General features: G+C 40.3%; 1 protein-coding gene across 1 annotated transcript in view; it reads right to left on the bottom strand.

The window, feature by feature from the left end:
• Positions 1 to 23462, bottom strand: part of HSD17B12 (hydroxysteroid 17-beta dehydrogenase 12) — a 154697-nt gene that overhangs the window by 46113 nt on the left and 85122 nt on the right. Inside the window, exon 4 of the mRNA XM_014861237.2 lies at positions 11714 to 11821. Within this exon, the coding sequence (XP_014716723.1) occupies positions 11714 to 11821 (108 nt within the window). The remainder of the gene's footprint in view (positions 1 to 11713; positions 11822 to 23462) is intronic.

Below are 23462 nucleotides of genomic sequence, written 5' to 3'. Positions count from 1 at the left end.
GATAAACCCGACTATAGTAATAGTAACTGATTTTCAATAGGCTAACAAAATTAGTAGTTCAAGGGAGCTCAATAAGGGCTCTATATTCAGCAGTAAGCCAGCCACTTGAGGCTGCGAGTCTCAAGATTTCACTTGCAAGATTCGGTCAGGATGGCTTGAACAAAATGACTGAAACCTGTCTGAAGGCCTGTAAGCAAACGACAGCGGCAAAGCGAACGGTACTGAATTAGGATTCACGCCCATCCGAACAGGGATGCTACCTAAACATAATTAACGACAGCAGGTCCAAATCCATTTTTATTTTGTTCAGTAGGTTCTCCACCCACCAGGGTTCGAGGACTCCATTCTATAAAAGATCTGTTAATAATTAAGTCAGGTCTAGTTGAAGGTAAGGCTTATGTCCACTTGACTTGACTTTAACCATCTACAGAATTATAACAGATGAATAACTTACTTACAAGATGACTAAGAGAAACAGCAGTAATCAAAAACATGTTAAAATGCTACACATAAAATATTCTTTACAGGGGCCAGCCCAATGGCATAGTGGTTAAGTTTGCCCACTCTGCTTTGGCGGCCCGGGGTTAGCAGGTTCGGATCCTGGGAACAGACCTAGCACCGCTTGTCAAGCCACACTGTGGCAGCATCCCACAGAACATAGAGGGAGACAGGCACAGATGTTAGCTCAGGGCCAATCTTCCTCACACACACACAGAAAATATTCTTTACAAAGTCAGTTTAAGATAACAGGATCTTCGAGGAAAGGTTTGGCCAAATTCTAACATTCTTCAGCATTTTAAAAAAATTCCACCACATACCGTGGACTCCATCTTCCTTCACTCTCTCATGTCTAGAAAACTTTCTATCTTCAGATTTCTTTCTAGCCCACAGAAATAGTAGTGCTCTATTTCAAAATGCTAAAGAAAAGTGAATCATGTAAATACACTGTCATCATGTAATTTTATCTTAAAATCTAGATTTGAGTTTTTTTAAAAATCTGGGAAGTTTGTAAGCAGCACAGTTGACTTTGCAGTCTTAACGTGAACAAAGTCGAGCCAAGGCAGCCAGCGAATAACTAAGCAGGGAAGTGTTCTTCTGGTTAAGGCTGCATTAACGACAGAAAGTCGCCAGATCTGTCTCTGCTAACTGAGCAAAGGAAAACCATCAGGGCTCCTATTCACACAATGAAAACATGAACGTCTATTTAACACAGCTCTAAAAGAAAACATGTTCCACGCTGAGAACCTTAACCCAAAGAAATAAAGAGTATCATGGATGAGGGCTACGCTTTTATAACCAAAAGTACACACAGGAAAAAGAAAGGTGGAAGCTGGAATAGATCTCTCAGAGTATTGAGCCCAGTTTTATGAGGGGAGGGATGTGCCAAAGTCATGCTGGCAGTTTGTCCTATACTAGAGATTAAACCCCTTTCCATTTTCTTAGCTGCACATTTTGCTTGTGGAATATATGCCACTCAAAATCTCTCCACAACAGGTAGGCACTTCAGAGCGCTATTGTTTCAGAGCACAGAGAAAAACAACTGTTGCTCTCAAATAGTTCTTTCCATAAACTGCACTCTAGCGGGAATCTTTTGCAAAAGGCAAGCCCACTGCAATTTTACTTTCAGACAGTAGGTGGCAGCAATAATCAAACAGCAGGCTGAAAGCTTTCAGGGAACTGGAAAAAGAAGAAAACAGGCTTTGAGTAGGAGGGAAGGATGGAAATACTTCCATTTATAATTTAATCGTATTAAGAATGGGTGCGTGCAATGCCATCTTTAAATATGACAGGATTCGTTATAGGACTCACCAAAAACTAAACAATACAATAAGTTGTCCCAATATTATTCAGAGTTGAAAATCCCTTCTGAATGGGAGCATTTTAAATTAGCATTAAATATCTGTTCATTAGTGAGGCTTTTTAAATTCTTCAAGTGAGGCACCAGAGATAGATTTAAAAATTTTTATTCAGTGACCCACAAAACCCTTTTAACTCGTGTAAAAGACACAGCGTCTTTCAAAAATGAAGATGTCCGTGTAATCTCAGAATTCCAACCACTGCCCCAGTAATCATCACAAGACACTAAACGGATGAAAAATCTTTCCCTCCAGTTTCTCATTGGAGTTCCAAGACTGGGAAGAGCTCAAGGGAACAGATGAGGCAGACAGAGAACAGAGGTGAAGACAGACCATGAACAAGGACAAGGTAAATGGACAGAGAAGGAGGTGGCTACAGAGGAGCGATCCTAACAGAGTGAATGACGGCGGGGAAGGCCTGTCCGGGCGCCGTGCTCAGCAATGCTCTCCATGTCCCCTGCAGAACTTTCGAAAACACCCATACTGATAAGTATTTTATTTTAAAGACTCAGAAAATCCACGGAGTAATTCTGAATGTTATATACATGTTCTAAATTATATCATATTGCTGTCTAAAAATCATTTCCACATGTCATACCTAAAAAAAGGAAAAAGAATATACACAAGATTTCTGTTTCTTCTAAATGCATGTGCTGCTTCTGGCCTTACTGGACTTGGAATCCTTTATCAAAACCAGCTGCCATAGACATAATGATATCATTAGAAAATTAGATATTTGGTATCTGGGTTGGGTAGGAGGGAGGAGCAAACAACAATAAATTAGAAAATAAATAAATTAGAAAATAAAAATCCATTTGAACAAACACAATAATAACAGACACGGCAGCCACACACAGGTCATCTTCAACCTGCTGCCTTTTCCAGATTCATTGGGGACTTACGAAATTAAGGTGGTTTAAAGATACATTGCCTAATGGTTGGGCTTCCTAATATACATCAAATAATGCAGAGTATTCTCTATTTCCTTCTCATCAAATCAAAGCAGAAAATGTTCAGGTTGCATTTCAGCCACACTTGTAATTATATGCACGAATCCAGTTCAAGTCCTCAAAGACTAGAGAAAAAGAAAGCTTACTAGAGTTCATTAACAAAAATGGATTAGAAAAGATGCTGCCAGCTCATTGTATTCGCAAACAAACTGAATTTTTAAAATGTACACTTAAGGAATACCCAAAGTGGGGGAATCTCTTCTGTCTGAAGTTGTTGAACGGAAAGGGTATGTTTCTCCGAGTCCAATAGACCCGGGTTTCAATCCTGGCTCTGCTACCACCAGAGCCTAGCAAGAGGCACGTGATTTCACCCCAATAAGTCTGGGCTTCCTCGTTGCCATCGTGTATAAATCAGGAATAATAACTTAAGAATTAAATGAGATAATGTGCAGAAACTCTTTAACCCAATGCCTGGGACATATTAGTATGTTAATAAGCGGAGGAGGAAGAGTCTTCATCATTGGCTGGTCATTTATTCAACAAGTATTTACCCAACTCCTATTTTGTAACCAACACTATTCTAGCTGCTGGGGCTGTGGCAGGACAGACAAGGTCTCTGCTTTTATCATATACGACCCATGTCAAAGTGGAGCGATCCTCTTGAAGGAGAGCTCTGGGCAACAGTTAGCCAGAAGAACTGTTTATACTGATCAAATTTATCCTAATTGCTCCTCTACCCTCTTTATTTCATTCAAGAAGATCCAGCATTACAGTCTACAGAGAGTTTGGAAAGTGATGCAAAGAGGATTCCTCCTTTGCCTTATTTAACATATTGCTATGGCTAGCACATGTTCCTACCCTGACAGATGATATTTGGAACACCATGTAAAACATTTCGCAAACTTTACAGTTTTCATACACTTGTGAGTAGCGATTTCTAAATAAAAGAGAGTGCACAAGGCTTTAAATTTGCAGTGCCTTTAATCAGAAATTGAAAAATTAAGACTGAGTCAGAAGCGACACGACAGAACATTGCATTTCCACTGTTTAATTATAAACTGGTACGTGATTCCTCATTACAAAATGAGGGAAGATTTGCCATACGTAAACTTGGAAGAGGGCATGAGGAAAGAAGGATGACATGAGGCAGGTAGGTAAATCTGAGCTAACGGGAGGAAGATTTATCAATTTCATGAATTACGGTTCTATTTACATTTGTGAAATCACAGCTAATTACCTAGTTTTAAGTGAAAGGTTCTGCTTTAGTTAATACCATTAGTGGTTTCAGAGTAAAAGGAAACACATTTGAATTCTAAGTCTTATTTTCAATTTAGAAATCCAATCTCATTTAACACACCTAATGGATGTGTTAAGGCACTATCCCACGTCTGATCATGTTCCTGGTAAGCCTCCTAGTATGACCAAAGAAAATAATTCCATGAACCTATTCTGCTTGCCATGATCGGCTACATCAGGCTGCTGCCTCGTTCAACACAGAAGAGGGCAGTGATGCCAGAGGTCCAACTGTCTACTTGAATCTCCACTTGGATTTCTCAAAGCCCTCTCAAGTTTAATACATCCCAAAGTGAATCAACATTTTTCTCTACAGAATTTGCTCCTGACTCAGGGTTTCCTGTCTTAGGGAAGCAGCACCCAGTTGCTCAAGTCAGAATCCGGAAGTTGCTAATTACTAATTGTATACTTCCTGGACAATGTATTTAACCTCTGTAGGTCTGTTTCTTGCCGGTAAAATGGGCACAGAAATAGTAACGTCTACCTTAGAGGTTTGTTGAGGAGTCAATAAGACTTATTAGCATGCTAATGAGATGAATCAGAATGGGAGTTGGTTAGAGCCAGCCCGGTGGCACAGCAGTTAAGTTCGCACATTCTGCTTCGGTGGCCCAGGGTTCGCCAGTTCGGATCTGGGGGTCAGACCTACGCACCACTTGTCAAGCGATGCCATGGCAGGCGTCCCATGTATAAAGTACAAGAAGATGGGCATGGATGTTAGCTCAGGGCCAGTCTTCCTCAGCAAAAAGATGAGGATTGGCGGCAGATGTTAGCTCAGGGAAAATTTTCCTCAAAAAAAAAAAAAAAAGAATGGGAGTTGGTCAACAGAGGGAGCAACTCTGTGACTAAAGCACTGGGGCTTTGAACCAGCCCAATCTCTAAAAAAGGAATGAACGGGGACTGGAAATTGAATTCAATCATATGGCCAATGATCCAATTAATCATGCCTACATAATGAAACCCCAATAGAAACTCTGGGCACTGAAGCCCAGTGGAGCTTCCTGGCTGGTGAACACACAGATGTGCGGGGAAGGTAATGAGTCCTGACTCCACAAGGGGAGGGTACAGAAGCTGTGTGTTCAGAACCCTCTCAGATGTTGCCCTATGTGTCTCATGTGGCTGGTCTTGATTTGTATCTTTCATACTAAGACTGTAATAGCGCTTTCCTAATTCTGTAACATGTTCTAGCAAATGATCAAACCTGAAGGGGTCATGGGAACCCCCGAATTTGTAGCCAGTTGGTCAGAAGTCCAGGCGGCCTGGGGACCCCCAAACTTGCATGTGGTATCTGAAATGAGGGCAGTCTTGTTGGGGACTATGCCCTTGAACTTGTAAAGTCTACACTAACTCCCGGTGGTTAGGGACAGCATTTGATTGCATTATGAAAGGGAAGTTTTGGAAGTGTCCTAAAATCAACTCCTGGTATAACAGGGAAATTCTACCCTCTCCACAAAATATCACCTATCATGCTCCTGCAATCCTTTCCCGTGTACCTAGGCTGAGAGCCTCTGCCCTTTCTTGGGCCTGAGTCATTTTATACCTGGGCTACAGAAAAAAACAGGAGGGGAGTATTTCCAAACATATGAGTTTATCTTTGATGTTCTCTCAACTAACATTATTTTGCCCTTCTATTCTTCCTCCTCTCTCAGCACCCCTCTGATGACCAACCTACCCCTATAGTTTCCTCTCTAAGCCTCTCCCTCTCCATTTCCAAGAGATTTCTCCATGTCTCTCACTAACTAAAATAGCCATTTCCTCAGGGGGGCTGATCCAGCAAGGGGACAGGTAATAAACTGAATGTGCTAATCCCCTAAATTGGAAATCAAGATGTCATTGGCCTTTGCAGAGATATTTACATTTCAAAAGAAGGCAATTTAAAACGAATTTCTAGTTAGTAAAGTTCCTGAGAATAGCAAAAAGATAATCTGTAGTTTTATCTATTTCTAAACCCTCTAAAGAAGAAGCAGACTCTTCCACTCCTAACTTCCTTCATCAGCTGAGGCTAGGAAGCCGCGTAACTTCCTGGTGTGCTCAGGTTTCCTTCCTTCCCAGGGATGCTAGAGAAGTGTTCCACAGCCCAGTTCCTGCAGTCCTGTGGCTCCCTCTCTGAGGCCTACATCCATTTCCTCTTCCTCTGGTACTCTGGGGAAGGAACTACAAAGAAGCCATCTCTGGATCCCAACCCAACTAATTACCTGGGAGTTTGCCATTTGCAAGGTACCTGGCCCTTTCCCCCAAGTAGTTAATAATGCTCTTGGGTCTTTTGTTAAGAAGCTTGAAAACTTAAGTACAAACAGAGATAGTTGACTGATCTTAACTATTCATCTCTGCTCAAACTATCTCTTAAGATACATATTCCCAACATTCAACTATTCTCCATCCCAGAACATTCTGGGAAATACTAGGTTTTAGGGAGAAAAATGGAACACAAGCACCTGCCGAGTATTTTCCATAATCCACAAGGTTGCATGGGCAAGGATAACCAAAAGATATTTTTACATTCAGCTGAGGAGAAGGGAAGGATACTAATTAAAAAATAACCCACCAATTATACTCTTAATGGAGCAAGTATTCACTTATAAAGGGCATAGGAAGGAAAGAAAATAAGAAGGCCTATTCTAGCTTTTGCAATCAATGATTCTTTGCAATCAACTGACTTTTATTATCCAAACATATTGTTGTTATTAAAATGAACCTCAATAAAACTATGGGCACTGTGTACAAATAAAAAAAGTTGATGATAGATAACTAGCCCTGAATACACAAAGCCAGCACGGCATCACAGGTCATGCTGTACCAACGATCCACTTGATTCTGCAACTCAACGCATCACGACAGTACAGGTGGAGAAGACTGACAGCGTTTGTCGTGGGAAAATTCTTCTCCAGGATGCATTAAAAGCTTGAATAAAGCTATGTTGATTTTTTGTTAATGAATCACAAAGTAAGTAGCTATATTCTTCGAGGAGGACTTCTCTGGTTTTTTTTTCCTAGAGTAAAGGATGTCATTTTTTAAAAGTTAAAGAAGTCGTACTAGTGGCATTTGAAACAACTACTGTCTGTGGCGTATTTCAAATGCACGGTTCCTCCTTTGGCCTTGTAAATTACGCCTCCTGCCACGTGTTGTGCAAAGTCCTCCAAACCCATTTGGAGCCCACCTGAGAATCTCTCTTGAAGTGTCAAGTAAGCATTACAGCAATCACATGTTGTTAACCAATTGTTTGCTTACTCAAAGCAGTCCTCATGTCATTTTCTCTAAATAGTTGAAGTTTTTAAAGTTTTCTCAAATCTGTGTTTCTTGGCATTTGCCTGAGAGAAGACAGCAGATGCTTACTTATTTTACATAACAGTTAAGCATCCAACTTCCCAACCTTACGCATTTATAAATGCGTAATAATGCGTATAAATTCACACAATTCATGGCTGTTTTCTTTCCACTTATCTTATTGAAAACTTAATGTTTCTTTCATGACAAAGGGCTTTAGCATTTTCCTTTGTAATTCTGAAAATATTAACTTTCTTTATTAAGCACTGACTATACATTGGTGGTTAATGCTATCCAAAGGGGGTGTACCTTGGTGATTTATTTTTCTTTTTATCATTACTGGTTTCACTAATTCTCGCAAGAAAAAAATTTCTTCCTATGACTTAATAATGGATTGCTACATCTTACTAGAAATCAATCTATATGTTTATTACTTTAGGAAATGTTATAAAAGCGAGACTGGTATTCAGCAGAGGTGGGAAGAGAATAAATAGGATTATTTCCCCCTTACTAGACAGAGGTGGCTATGTGCAATCTGGATGAGGAGGAGAGAGGGAAGGAAGAAAGTGAAGGGGCTACAGATCCAGGGAATCGTAAGAAAAAGAAAACACACACATCAGAATCCCCATAAATTCTGGAGGTTTATACCCACTCTGGAGAAGGAACTATAAGATGGAGTTGAATATGGCTGAGCAATTAGATAAAATTTAGCTCATAAAGGTGTTTTAATAGTTCCCTGAAAAATCTTGACAAATTAAAATTACAATGCAACATAAGATTCTGCTAATAACTGTTGATAATAATTATGCAAAGCTTATGATTAAGGAGACAGTTGTGGTAGAGTGGGAAGAAAACTAAATGTATAGCCAGTTAATGAGATAATGGGTGTGAAAGTGCTGCTATAAACTTCAAATAATTTCGAAACATTAGCCATCATTATTTTTATTATTGATCTGTGACCAACTAGAAATCAAAAATAAAGTTGTATGTGTGCACGTCTGTCTCATAAGTATTCAATCAGAACCGGTTAATTACAGTATCACTGTAAAGCAGGGTTCCCCAACCTCGGCACTGTGAGGTTTTAGGCTGATAATTCTTTGCTATGGGAGTCTGTCCTGTGCATTGCAGGATGTTTAGCAGCATCCCTGACCTTTACCCACTAGGGACCAATAGAACTTCCGTCTCCTTCCCACTCAATTAGTGACAACCAGAAATGTCTCTGGACATTGCCAGACATTGCAAAATTGCGTCTGGCTGAAAACCATGTCAAAGCATGAGAAAAATCTAGAAATTATATTTATGGCTCTCCTACACAAACGAACGATGAGAGACAGGCAAGATAAACTGGAGCTAGATGTCTGTCACTAGGCAATGTGGCTATTGAACGCTTAAAATGTAGCTAGTCTGAAATGAGACACGTTGTAAATGTGAAATACACACTAGACTTGAGGGCTTAGTATGAGAAAAAGAGTGCAAAACATTTCAATAATGTTTTACATGGATGACATGATAAAGTGATAATATTGTAGATACAGCGTGTTAAAATAAAATACATTATTAAAAATAACTGTTACATTTTAAAAACGTGGCTATTAGAAAAGTTAAAATTACATATGTGGCTGGCACTATGCTTCTACTGGGCAGTGCTGAACTTGTGCAAAAAATCACCCATCTTTCATACATTCCAGGCAGCCTTTGTTGACAAAAGAGCTCTGCCCTCAGTTTTCTCTTTGCATTCTCTACGCTCCCCTAGGATGATCTCCAGTCTTACTGCTTCAATGAGATTACTACTCATAGACAACTTACTGCCCAACACTAACTCTAGTTCAGAGCTCTAGTGAAACCGAGATCCACATATGCAACCATCAACTTACAACCCCACGTGGACATCCCAGAGGAAGCCCAAACTGAAATGATCCTCATTCCCAAAATGGCTCCGCCTCGAGGATGCCCCATTTTAGTAAACGGTCCTTATTGACACAGATGCTCAAGCCAGAAACCTGAAAGTCATCCCTGAGTTCTCTCTTCTCCTTCGTCCACTTGCAATCTCTCACAAAGTCTTGCTTCGTCTACCTCCTAAACATTTCTGGAATCCTCCCTTTTCCTACCCCCTGGCTAGGCCAAGTCATCATTCTTTCTCCCCATATCAACTCCGTTTCCCTTTTACGCCCCACCCTTCCCTTCTTAACACTTAAGCTACAGATAGGAAAGACAGCGTCAAACAAACATAGTTCTATTGGAACATCATACGACATCAAGTGAGGTGCTTTCTTGTTCATTGTTGTAACTCCAGTTTATTGATTGATGAAGGGATGAAGGAATGAATGAATAATGAAGAGGGGTATAAACTGCTAACTCACAGGTTGCAATTTATTAAAAAGCCGGACTACAAAAACAATGGGTCCTTTAACATATGAGGCCTAGGAAAATATGAGTCCTTCTGTTAAATATCAGTGCTTTCAGATTGACACAGTCTTAGGATTCTAGAAGTGGGGGAAACATGCTTGGGGACCATGTGCTCTGTCCTCTCACCCTTAACAGGTCTATTTGTCATGCCTAAATTCACACTGTAGACTTTCGACATACCGGGTCAGGAGGGAACAGCTGGAGAGTATCTTTTATAACCCCCAGCTCTGCAGCAACCTGACATTTTCCGTCTTCAGTGGCATAGGCCCAGAGGATCGACAGTTCCAAAGTTACCAGTGAAAAGCAGCTAAAATTTATGCAAAGCTAAGAACAACTGTGATTAACTGAACTATTTCTGAAAGAAAGTTATTCTCCAAGAACACACGTTCAAGGTAAGTACTACGACTTTCCCCCAAGTCTCCTCTCATTAGGGATCCTCGATTCACCTCCTTGCCTAAGTCAGCCCTCGTTTCCTAGTCCACGACTAGTTTGAAAGGGGCCAGGATGGACTATGGCAGTGTCTATCCTCAGTGGTAAGTTATAACTGCTACTGAGCTGGAAGTTTAACAAAGTCAAGAGTTTCACAGATGTGACTGATGTTTAGGGATTCCAGGTGTAGGCTAAGGAAGGAGGAACTTGAAATATACATATTAGAGAACAGGTAGACACAAAGGCAAACCCTAGCCCTGTGTGTCCATCCATCTTTTGCTACCGGCTCTCCTCTAAGCGGGGAGTTGCAATGTGGGTAGGTGGGACATGGGGATGTGAGATGGACCAGGCAGGAGCTCAAGAAGACAGCCTGTCGAAGCCCGGGTTAACCCAACGTCTGAGGGCCCTGTGTAGGTCTCAACATGTTCAACTGTTTTTTTTTTTCAATTGCCTTATCTAGAAATTATATAAAACACCATTCTTTTACACTATGAGGAAGGGAGTCTTGACTAAAGGAATGTTAGGAAACTTTTTTTTAAGTATTTTCTCTTCATTTTTTCCTCCTTTTATAGCCCAGTAAAGGAAACAACGGCAATTACCAGGCTCACACCAATTTAGGCACATGGATAAAGAGATTTAGTGATGAAGGGAAGTTTTTCTGAACTAGATGCCCTGTCTCTTTCTAGAAATGAGTCAAAGAATGGTAGGCAACTTTCCAAAGCCCATCTTTTTCCCTTCAAATCTGGTGAGTCTTTCCCATAACAAAGGTTCAATACTTTCATATCTCAGCAAAAGCATCAGTTTTGGGTAACAAGAGTGAGGTAGCTGAGGTGTAACAAAAGGACTAGTGAGCTTGGGAGAAAAAGAGGGCTGACTCCCAGCTTCACCATGAGGTCTTTATGGGACCTTAGGCAAGTCACTAATCTCTCAAGCCACACCTTCTCAACTGGGGTGACATCTCCCCCAAGGGGACAAAAATTGGTTCAGGGGTGGGGAGTGAGAGATCTTATTCTTTTCATGTACAAAGCACAGACAGACATACAGTACATAAACAGACATACAGTGTATCTGTGGTATTAAAATTTCATAGGAAGGAAGACTAGGGAAAAAAATAATGTCTAAAAAGGCTCCTGGGCCAGGGGGGAGTGATAATGAACAAAACAAAAACTTTTCTAAGCCTTCATTTCCTCAACTGTAAAAACAGGTTGGCATCACCCATCTTAAAGGATCATTGTGATATAACTGTATCTAAATATATACAAAGAAAACGAGAGACTGGAAATAACACAGGCAAGAAAACCAACCAAAATTGTAGAATACTTATTAAAATGTAACTAAAAACACAAAGATCCAAGCAAATATAGATTCATACCATCTAATGCTCAATTGTATTAACAAGATAATTTTCTTGTCACTAGCCATTTTACCAACTGAACACCTAAGATCCAAAAAGAAAACATGTAGTAAAGTCAAATAATAAACACAGGAAGAATCTATGAAGGTGGCAAAGATACAAACCCAAAACACCAATGTTAAGCCCTGCCAAGTCTGTTTCAATTTTGTCATAAATGTCTCCCGAAGCAAAGTCAACAGCAATGGTCCTTGTCTCCACTTTGAATTTTTCTCCTAGGAAAGAAAACACAAATGGAGAGAGAGGGAAAATTAATACAGGGCAGTTCAGATTAAAGCATTTGATGACATTACTCTTTCAAACTCTTTTTTTCCTCTCAATTTGACATGAAATTTAGACCAGGATAATTTTAAGCAATCATGAGACCATCTAAGAGATGACATAGGGTCAACACAACAGTTCTGTAATAAAAATCCCAATGTTATCAGGGCTGGCCCCATGGCTGAGCGGTTAAGTTCGCGCGCTCCGCTGCAGACGGCCCAGTGTTTCGTTGGTTCGAATCCTGGGTGCGGACATGGCACTGCTCATCAAACCACGCTGAGGCAGCGTCCCACATGCCACAACCAGAAGGACCCACAACGAAGAATATACAACTACGTACCGGGGGGCTTTGGGGAGAAAAAGGAAAAAATAAAAATCTTTAAAAAAAATCCCAATGTTATCACAGAGCTGGCTCAATGTTCCTTAATCACTTCTCCTTCCATAACTCAATAATGACTACTTTTTAGACTCTTAGGTACAAATAATAAAACATGAGTCACACCATAATGTTATACACTCTTTAAATGTCACTGGTTTTGTGATTTTAATTGCAAATTGATGCTTCATAATTTCAGGAAGAAGTCTTTATGCTGCAAAATATTTTAAAGTGTGATATGTTAAAACAAAAAGTCCATGTTACCAAAATGGAAATAAAAATGAATATGATCGTAATGGAATTTAAGAGCTGGTTAATAGTTAATAGTCACTACATTTAAAAATCCACACAAAAGGCACAGTAATAGAGCTACAAAGTGACACAAGAAAGTCCTCAGCGTTTTACTTTGCACAGCACCATTAAGGTCCAAAGAGAGCTAATGGAGATAACAGATTCAGAAATGAGACCTCATTGGAGGCCACGTATAATGTTTACTTCTGCCTTCACGAGCGAGTCCCTTTGAGAAGATGGCAAAGACTTGGAGGTCACCCAGATATGGATACCAATTTCATTTCCACATTTATTTGCTAAACGACTTTGAACAAGTTCCACCTCCTCTTCGAGCCTCAGCATCCTCTTGCGAAAATGAAGGTAATACTACTCAACTTAGGGCGTGAGGCTCAAGTGACATCAACCGGCTTACTCCGTAATGTTCATCTCCCCTGTTCCCCTCCACTAACCCCACTCTCACTTCACTTAGTGAAGTTCAGGAGGCTAAGAATGCTTATTCTTTGGAACTTGACGAGAATTCAAAAGAATTAATTTAAAAATCCAGCTTCCGAAATTAAATTTGCCTTCATTTGAAGTCAGTGTCGGCTCACGGCACAGTATGGACACTTAATTCACACAGGAGGTTTCAGTTCTTGATCTAAAAGGATTTACGTCTAAAACTAAAAGGCTGGTTCACAAGAGATTTGATTCTTAGTTAGACTCAATGAAAAGTATTGACCCTAAATAGGAATCCATGAATAAACTAGAGAGGATAATAATTGGCCGGGAAAATGCCTTATCTGGCATCAAAGGCGTACTTACTATTCCAATATAAATGAGTTATTATATGTGTGCATGTAACAGAGAGACCAAACACAGCGCTGTCCTTCCCAGTAGCTGGAGCCACAAGCCTTCCTAGAAAGGTTCACAGAATTCACCAGCAGCGAGGAAAGACCACCACCTTTACCAGAGCCCCAGATTCACAAGAAAAAACGCCAAAAACAAAGGCTGAACGGCACCTTTTAGTAAATGTGACTTTATTCAGGGATAAATTTATCTATTTATTTTGAGAAAAGTAAAGGATGTTTCCACACGAACACTTTATACTGACATTTAGGAAAATTTCTCTCTAGCAATAAAAGCTACCTCACACCCCCTGAATCAAATTTACTCTTTTAAATCTCACAGGATTTGGCGAATGTACTTAGATTGTAGAGCCTTGTAGAGATATGCTGCTAAAAAAAATATTCAGTGACCCTTTTGGAAAGAACGTTTAATTAACAACCCTCAAGTAAGCTCTTTCTTTGTATTCGCATTAGGATACGTAAAATGGCTTCTGGTGCAAGTTTTTCCAGATAATTAACAATTTGGACTTATACCTGGATTACCTTGAATCAAGTTCTAGTCCAGTTAACACCACTTTCTTCCTCTTAGCTCTTCTTCACTGCCTCTTAGTAGGCTTTTTCTTTTTTAGCATAGGTCACTCCCCTCCTCACAAACCTCCAGAGAGTTCCATCTCAGAGTAAGAGCCGAAGTCTTCAGGAACAGCCCAGGACTTCTCTGAGCTCATCTCCACCCACTTACTCTCCTCCTTGCTCCCTGGCTCTAGCCACAGAGGCCCTGGGCAGAATGTTCTCCAAAGACACTCAGGGCTTTTATGCTTCCTATTCCCTCTGCCTCAAATGCTCCTCCGCATCCTTGTCTGTTGGGTCTTTGAGAAAACGTCACGTTCTCAGAGAAGCCTTCCTTGACCACCCTTTAAAAATGCGACACTCCTTCCTAGCGCTCCCTGCCCCTCCCTGCTTGATTTCATTCTGTCGCGCTGACCACCCTCCAATTTACTACGTATTTTAATAGTGCCTGTGTCCGTTGCTGTCTGCCCGTCCTAGAACCAAGCTTGGTAAAGACAAGGACTTGGGTCTGTTTTGTTTAGTGGTTCAGCAACATCACAAAGGGTCTGGGGTCTTTGCTCCCTCCTCCCTTATTCCCTTAGGCTTGCTCCCCTCCCGGTTTCAAGAGGGCCATCGCCAGTCCGCGCGTCCCACGCAGATGGCAATGCTCAGAGGCAAACATGGGGCGTCCCCATTCTATGTCCCTTCTATAGAGTGCAGAAACTTCCCCAGGAGAGTCCAGCAGACTCCCTTCATATTTCCTTTCCCAGGGCTATGGATATGCACACTCTGACCAGACCCCACGGATGGGCTTTGAGGATTCCAGGAACTGCTCCCCCAGCTCCACCAAGAATATGAGTCAAAAAGAGCAGCACATATGTAAGAATAGGACAGGAGACCCTCCTTCTGGGCCCAGGCAGTCAGAAGAGAACTATGAGGGGTGCTCTACAAGGCTGAGGTGGGAGGTGGCTGGCTTCCTGGGAATGGGGGAAGTAAATCTAGGCATCGTCCCCTTCCCATAGCCTCATCTGACCCTGCCAATGGACGCCAACACAGATGAACAGGAATCCTCTCATTTTAAACATCAGCACAAGGATGTATTAAGCACCTGGAACATAAGTGAGTCCTACAAACACATAATACAACCTTCATTTCCATCTTCACTATCTCCCCAACCCAAGGCTCCTCATAAGACCATCAGCGCACAACTTGGCAACAGCACACTGTGGGGGAAGAAGAAGAACTTTACCTAAGCTTTTGGAGAGGGCCTTCTTCCGAGAACTCTGATTCTCGCCCACCACAAAGGCCCAAGTCTTTCCCCCAGGGCAGGAGCTGTAATAAGTTAAAATCAATACCCTACAGGTGTGCGGGATAAAGATAACTGAATTTGGAGCTTGCAATGGAAAGACATGAGCCACTCAACTGCCCCACCAGGGAAATTCTGGTTGCCCCAGCTACTGGGAGTGTAATCAGCAGAAAGCTCTCAGGTGTCAGCCCCTTTGGGGATTGCGTCAGCTTCACAGAGTTGCCTGGACCGAGATCATGCCCTTCCCAGGACGTATACACCCAATGACTGATTGACGATGGAGTATAAAGCCATTGGACAGCTTGTACCTACCAGGTTCTGATTCCAAAATTCTAGTCTATCATGCTATTTTTCTGTTCTTTCCTAATGCCCTAGTTTTAATTATTCTAGTTTTAATATTTCTAGTAGTGCAAGCCTCTTTTATGGTTCCTCTCTTTCAGAAGTTTATTGGTTATCCTTACTTGTTTACTGTCAGTTTTTACTGGAGTTGCATAAAACATTTCAATTAAATTTATGAAGAATGACAATGTGGCATTCCCTCCAGGCTCTCCATTTATTCAATATCTCACAGGAAAATCTTCTGGTTGTAAATTACTAAAGAACTCAAGAATCCCATTATTAGAGTTACTACGCACCATTATGCAAAGATACTCAATACTGTTGATGATTCCTACTGACCGAAACCATTTCGTATTTGAAACTGTATAGGCTGGCATCTTGCTCCTTACAGTTGTGGCCAAATATAATCATGCCCCCACCCCCTTTTTAACATTGAAATAATTCTGAGATGGTCTTGCTCTCTCGGCCTCATGGCTAAGACCAAAAACTAAGCAGCAAAAAGCTCTGATGATTGATCTGAGCTGTTCAAGGCAGACAACTCACTAGACGTGGAGGCAGAAAATCAGCTCTGGCTTAAAAAGCGGGGAATGAAGCAAAGAAATGGCTGGGCTGATGCCACTCATTCAATCCCTTTTTACCTACTATTCCACTGAAAACCACGTAACCACAACTGTGGAATAATAGAAAGCAAGCGCTATTTATAACTATCGAGCTATATAATAATGAACGTCCTCACTGCCTCAAGCCATTCTATCACCTCTAAGTATGGGTGCCCCAGTCCTACAGTCACATTGCCGTTTTGTACTCAGAGGATCCTGAATTAGTTCAAGGTCAAGTCCAGAATTGACAGAGAAGGAAGTGCACTCGTAAGTAGTCTCAAGATGCTGCCAAAACACCTCTTACTATTAAAACTAACGCATTTTTAGGTTCAGACCTAGAAAGGTCATGAACATATTCAGAATAACCTTATGTTTAACATACTTCTAGGCCTGGCCATTATTATTTTCATTTTGCTCAACAAATTGATATCTCTTAAATTTAAATCTTTCTCTAAAAATAATTTTATAGGTCTTAAAAAGACTTTCTTTGTTTTTCCCCCAGGTGGCTAGGATATTAGGTTCGAGAATGCTAGGAAAGAAATCTAATCTATACAGACTCATGGAATATTTACAATTTTTCTATTAATAAAAATCAAAAATATATTGATTCTCCTTTGTGCCTACATCTGCTGCAAAGACACAATCTGTTTTCCCCCCGAAGTTCTAGGTAATATTCATTGTGAAATTCCTGTTACACTCATCTTCCCCCATCTTTTCCATATTATAGATTTCATCATTTAAGATTCAAGTTGTGTCACCACCTCTGCGGACTGACTTTTCCTGATTCCCATTTCCTCCAGCGTAAAGCCACTTACTCTCTCAGCTGTGTTCCTAGAGACCTGCCATACAGCCCTATGAAGTACACTTACCATAATATATTATGCAAAGAGCCTGTATGTCCTAACGAACATGGATCCATCTTTGTCATCTCTGTATTCCCAGCGCCTAGCACAACGCCTTGCATACAGCAGAGGTCGCTCAAATGTTTGTTGAGTGAGAAAATACATCTAGGCTGACACAGCTGATTTATTAAAATCATCTTCTCAATACTTCTTGAACTCTTCCTTATAGAAACAAAACTACATGCTGGTCAGAGATGTCTACATGAGACATAATAACATAAGGTACTTACTATACGGCATTTTAAAGTGTAAGATAAATTGAGAAACAACTCAGTTCTTCCATCTGGCCTACATGGGTTGGGCTATCATTCTCATAGAAACATTTTAGAGTTATCAGAAACCTTAGAAACTATCCAGTCTCATGAATGAGTACTCCAGGAGCTTAACTCACAGGCACAGAGATGAAGGTTGAAGGCATTTTAGTCCGGACCCCTCTCCCTATCCCCAGCCCTGAAAAAGATAATTAGGGGGAGCGGAGGGGCTCTAGGGGAAACAGTACTATATTCACTGTTACCAATTTTAGCTTCTTAAATCTAAATTCATGAAATTCAATTTTTGACTATAAAAATATATTGCGTATTTTGAAAAACCTCTCCATTTTCACATAAAATGTTATACAATATTTAGAGATAAAAAAAGTACAGTCTTAATTAAGGGGAAAACAAAGAACAAACTCTGCTAACCAAATTCCTCCACTTAACTTCCCTCCTTTTCCTGTTTTCTTTTTTCCCCCAGGTCTTACCATCTCCCTCCACCCCTAGCCTCCGGGGTAAGACATCTCCCCACAGACAAAGCCTCCCTTACGTGGTGGCTCTGGAGAAAAGGTGATTGTGCCCTGGAAGGGAATCATTCCTCTGACTCCACTTTTTACAAAGGCCCATTTAATTATAATCATCAGAGACGTTACACACATAATGGTGACTTCTTTTTCACATTGCCCTTGAAAACATATTCATGGTCATTTTAATCTCATATAAAGAGACTCACTTTCAGTCAAATCAAAAATTCATCGCAGCATCTTCAGGATTCCATCCCAAACCAATTATTTCTTTATTTTAAGCCAAAGTTATTATATTTTATTCATTACAGCCTATTTAACTAGAACAACCATCTGTAATAAGTAAAAATCTTTACCATATGAATTTGCTCTATTGATGGGACACGAATAGATCCCATCCTTTTGAAAGCCCTGAGTCCTACACTTGGTTCAGGTATGGTAGGCCCTTGGACAAGGTACCTTCGAAGAAATTTTCAAATAAGGACATTTATTCTCTACACTTGGGGGGGAAAAAAAAGGCCTGCCAATGAAAACATCTAAATTTTATTTTTTGAAGTGAGAAAAATGCAAAAAATATTCCTAACATTACTATACTTAAGATTCCAAGATGACGTTGCTCATAATACGGAAGCAGAGTATTATGGGCTGAATATTTGTGTCCCCCCAAAATTCGTATGTCGAAGGCCTAACCTTCGATGTGATGGATTTTGGAGGTGGGCCTTTGGGAGGTAATTAGGTTTAGACGAGGTCATGAGGGTGATGGGATCCGTGTCCTCATAAGACGAGGAAGACAGAGAGAGCTCTCTCTCTCTCCGTGTGCGTGCATCAAGGAAAGCCATGTGAGGACACAGCAAGAAGGCAGCCATCTCCACACCAGGAAGGCTCTCACCAGGAACCAAATCTGCCAAGACCTTGATCTTGGACTTCCCAGCATCCAGAACTGTGAGAAATAAATGTCTGCTGTTTAAGACACCCTGACTATATTTTGTTATGGCAGCCCAAGCTAAGACACAGAGTTTGAAAAATCATGGGATGCATTTAGAAGCCCTGGACTTGAGTGCCAGCTCAGTCGCTTGTTGGCCAAGGGCCCTCCATTCAAGTCTTTTAACTTCAGGAATTCCATTTCTTAGCTTGTAAACTACAAGAAAGAATACCCACCCTTCAGAGTTCTTGTGAGGATTACATGTCATAGCACATGAGGATGTATGTTAGAAAACTGTAAAGTCTTACACAAATGCTTTCTTTTCTTCTAGCTGCCAACATCCACAAAGATGACTGCATCACATATAGTTGTTTTTTCCTAAATAGCACAGGCTGCTGTAGGTATTATCTGTATCACTAACTCCTTCCTCTTTGCATCAGCTACATATCCTTTTTCAAGCTGACCATGCACATCCAACTCCCCTTTAAAAAGTGATTTATTTATTACTGTATCATCCATGGAATCAATGGTCATGATATGCTATTTTTAACCATGCCTTTAGCTGTGTCCAAGTATTTCTTTGACTCAATTTACTCATGATTAACCTCGGAATTATTATGTTTTATCTATTCCAAGATGCATTTTTATTCGCTTTTTATCTTTAAAATCGAAGTACCTTACAATTGATGGCATGCCAGTTCAACTGGAGATTTTTCTTTCTTTATGCTTATAAGCTGTATCATTGCTTCATGAGCAAGTGTCTCAGATTTGATGAAAGAAGCCTACAAATGTGCTGACATCCACCCTTCTCTTCAATGTCACAAAATGAACCAAGGACAGCTTCCAAATGCAAAATTCCCTGGTATTCCAGTACTTCTAATATTCGACCACCACCGTTAGTCAAGAAGGCAGTAAGACCCAAAAACCTCAGCATATGCTCATTCATTTATTCAGGAGCACAGGCATCCGCAACCAGGCAAAGCACCTCCCTCCCTCAGCTCTATGAGGGCAGGGTGCATGTTTGGATTTTTCTTCACCACCGTACACTCAAAGCCCAACAGTACCAGGTACACTATAGGAGCTCAGTCACTATGTTTTGGCTGAATAAACTCAAGAAACACAAGCTGAGTGGTGCCCCCATGTCAGACTTTACCCAGAGGAGAATAGCAGATATGCTCAAATAGGTCCTACTATGGTGAAGGAACCAGGTGTGAACCCAACTGTTGCTCTGACACATATGGACAAAGCATGCAAAGAGAAAGCAACTCATTCTTGCAGAGCGGGATTTTAAATAGGAGGGGATGTTGGCGTGAGTCCTTGAGTAAAACGGCCACGCAGAGAAGGGGGAGAAGCAGACAAAGGCAGAAAATGGAGAAAAGGAACAGCCAGCATATTGTAAGAATCCCTGTGGATGGAGGACGTAGTACACAGGGAGAAGTGGAAAGACAAAATTCTGCACAAGGAAGCTGGTGGAGGTTGTACGTGCCAAAACAACAAGCAGGACCTGCTACCTAATTTGCAGGGCCCAGTGCAAAATAAACATGTGGGGTCCCTCGTTTGAAAATTATTAAGAGTTTCAAGATGGCAACAGCAGCGCATTAAACGAAGTACGGGCCCTTCTAAGAGTGGGGGCCCGGGAGAATGCACAGGTCACACACCTATGAAGTTGGGTCTACAACAAGTTCACGTTTCATCCTACATGTTACAAGCACTTAGCAGAGGCTACTAAGATAGGAAGTGAGAAGATCACACTTGTTTTTTAGAAAGGAAATACCAGTGGCAGAGCAGAGGACACAGAGCCTGTGATAAAAAGTGCTGAGCGGCAGGGAGAGAAGGTAGCAGCTGCTGCATTAGTCCCATGAGAGAAGAGGGCCCGAAGGAGAGGCAGCAGTGGAAATGGGAGGCAGCCCGACTGGGAGAGACTTCTGAGTTGGAGCCTGAACGATTTTCTGACTGATTAGACACACGGCTTTAAGGAGAGAGAGGACACAATGGTTTTATCCATTTGCTTGATAAATCTGGTTAATAAACGGTCATATCTTAGAGCTGAAACAGTCTTTCATGGCTTCGCATATGAGGCAATGTTCCTATGATTATGTCTCAGCACTTTTGTAATCATATAAAATGTTTATCTGTTATTTTTTAGTAAAGTTAAGTCTTTTCTTGAGGTAGCTTACTTCTCTTTCTTTCTTGGCTTGAAAAATGAAATTACTACCAAGGAGATTTGGGCCAGAGTTGACCAATTTTCCATGCAGGATATCCATGAACTAAAACTCAACTTGGAAAGCAGAGATATTTTTGTAAGCCTGCATAATATTCCTCTTTTCTTCTTCCAAAGAGAAAGATAGCCAAAATTAATTAGAGGTCAAGCATCACACATACCTTTCCTCTAAAAATGCTGATTGAGCTGTTTTTTTTTTTTTAAGTAACCTCTTTTTTATTTTAACCTGTCGCTTTGTTCTTATGAGATTCCATTCTGGTTTTGTGAAATCTTGCCACAGGAAACAAGTATTCTTTTCAAGATCCGGATCTCTCACTTTGGTATTTAGAAAAAGGAAGCTTAACAGTTGCTTTTAATTCTTAAAAAAAGAGAAAACAGAAACTTTTGAAAAAAATTACCTCAAAACTTAAAATATCAGATATTGAAATGAGTTATTTACTTTATGGCAATTAATACTTTTTAAGGTCAATATAGTTCAACAACATTTTGCCAAGAATAGAACCATCTTTCCGTTCAACAGAAAAAAACAGCCCTCTTCATTTAAATTGTTAAGAGAGCACAGTTTTCAGATAATAAACCAAAATAACAGCCAAAGTGCTTGCTGTAGAGGCTCCTTCTCCTGTACTCTTAGAGCTAAGAATAAGAACGTGACGTAAATCATCCCAACCCTAGGATGCCCTAAAGAAGCCAGAGGTACCACGCAGAATGCATGGGGCGCAGTTAACAGCGTACCAACCACACAAGAGTAATAACTACTATAGCTATCAATTACTGAGCATCAGTTAGATGCCAAGAACTCTAGTAAGTGACATTACATCACTTAATCTGCACAAGAATTTACTGGTATATTGCTGAAACTTACAAATGATTATTCTCATAAATTTCAGTTTTCAACGTTTGAAAGGTCATCATTTATGGATTTTTTTAAATTTTGAAATAATCTCAAGCAAAGAAAAGTTGCAAGTACTGTACAATAACTTCTTTTCCTGCACCATGCTAGATTCAGTTGCCAACAAGACACCCATCACTCATAAATACTTCACTGTAGCGGTTTTCAGTGTGCTCCACGACCCCTGAGGGTCCCTGAGAGTCAAAAATGCTAAGAAGTTATTTGCGTTCTTCAGTGTGTTGACATTTGCACTGATGGCACAAAAGCAATGATGGGTAAAACTGTTAGACCTTTCACACAAATCAAAGCAGCAGCATCTAACTATATTAGAAGTCACTGTATTCTTCACATGCTTGCAGTAAAAAGGAAAAAAGTCAGTTTCATTTAAGCATGTCCCTTGATGAAGCAGTGGAATCATTAATTTTATTAAATCTCTACCCTTGAGTACACATCTTAATGTTCTGTGTGACAAAATGGGACGTAGGCATACAGCACTTTCTCCGTGTACCAATACAATGGCTGTCTTGAGGAAAAGCATTTGCGCAATTGAGTCGTGAACTGAATTAGCCCCTTTTTTGATGCAGCACCATTTTACATGAAAGAACAGTTGACAGAAACGCAACGCTTATGCAGATCTGGCAGACAGATTTCATTCTCAAAAATGAATGAAATGAGTCTGCCACTTCGAGAAAAACAAGCAACAATCTTTGTTGTCTATGACAAAATTGGAGCTTTTAAGTGAAAATCAGAATTTTGGAAAAAAAAATTGTATCCACCATCATGAACTTGAGAGAAAAGATTTTTCTGATAAGATGGGGGGGTGATATAAATAACGGATTTTTTTGTACTGTATCAACATTTGGAAGATCTGCAAAACTCAGGACCCAATATTTTCCATTGACCAACAAATAGTTACCATGTCATGATGGATCAAAGACCTAAAGTGTGAGGCAGACCTTACATTAAAATGAGTTTTAACGTAACTCTGCATAAAAATTCATTGATATTTCAGATTCCATATTGCAACTAACCTTTAAGAAACCTCCACTTAAGGAGTTTTGATGTCGTGTTAAAGAGGAACGTCAACAATTACCAGAAGAGGCTATTAAAACCACTTCCTCTTTCCCAACTACTATCTGTGTAAAGCCAAATTTTCTTCTTATACCTCAACCAAAATAACGTATCAAATCAGACTGGATGCAGAAAGATATGCAAATACAACTGTCTTCTGCTATGCCAAATATGAAAGAGATTTGCAAAAACATAAAACAACGCCACTCTTTCGCTGAATTGTTTTGTTTCATAAGTTATTTTTCTTTAAAAATGCATTATGTTCACACGCAATGGATTTATTGTTATTATTTCTAGTGAATTAAATAATAATTTTTTAATTACTCAGTTTGAATTTCTAATACAATAAACATTGATAGCTGCAGTCCATAAAAAGAAAAGCTCCTTGGGGTCCTCGATAATTTTTAAGAGCGTAAGAGTCCTAAGACTAACAAGTTTAAGAATGTTGCTTTCGTACGTATTTCCTACAAAGACAGTCTCCTAAATAACATAACATCAAAATCAAGAAATTAACATTAATCCATCACTGTC

The sequence above is a fragment of the Equus asinus genome, chromosome 17 (assembly GCF_041296235.1).
Source record: "Equus asinus isolate D_3611 breed Donkey chromosome 17, EquAss-T2T_v2, whole genome shotgun sequence".
NCBI lineage: Eukaryota > Metazoa > Chordata > Mammalia > Perissodactyla > Equidae > Equus > Equus asinus.
The sequence above is the reverse complement of the archived record's forward strand: the minus strand, read 5'-3'. Positions and strand labels throughout refer to the sequence as shown.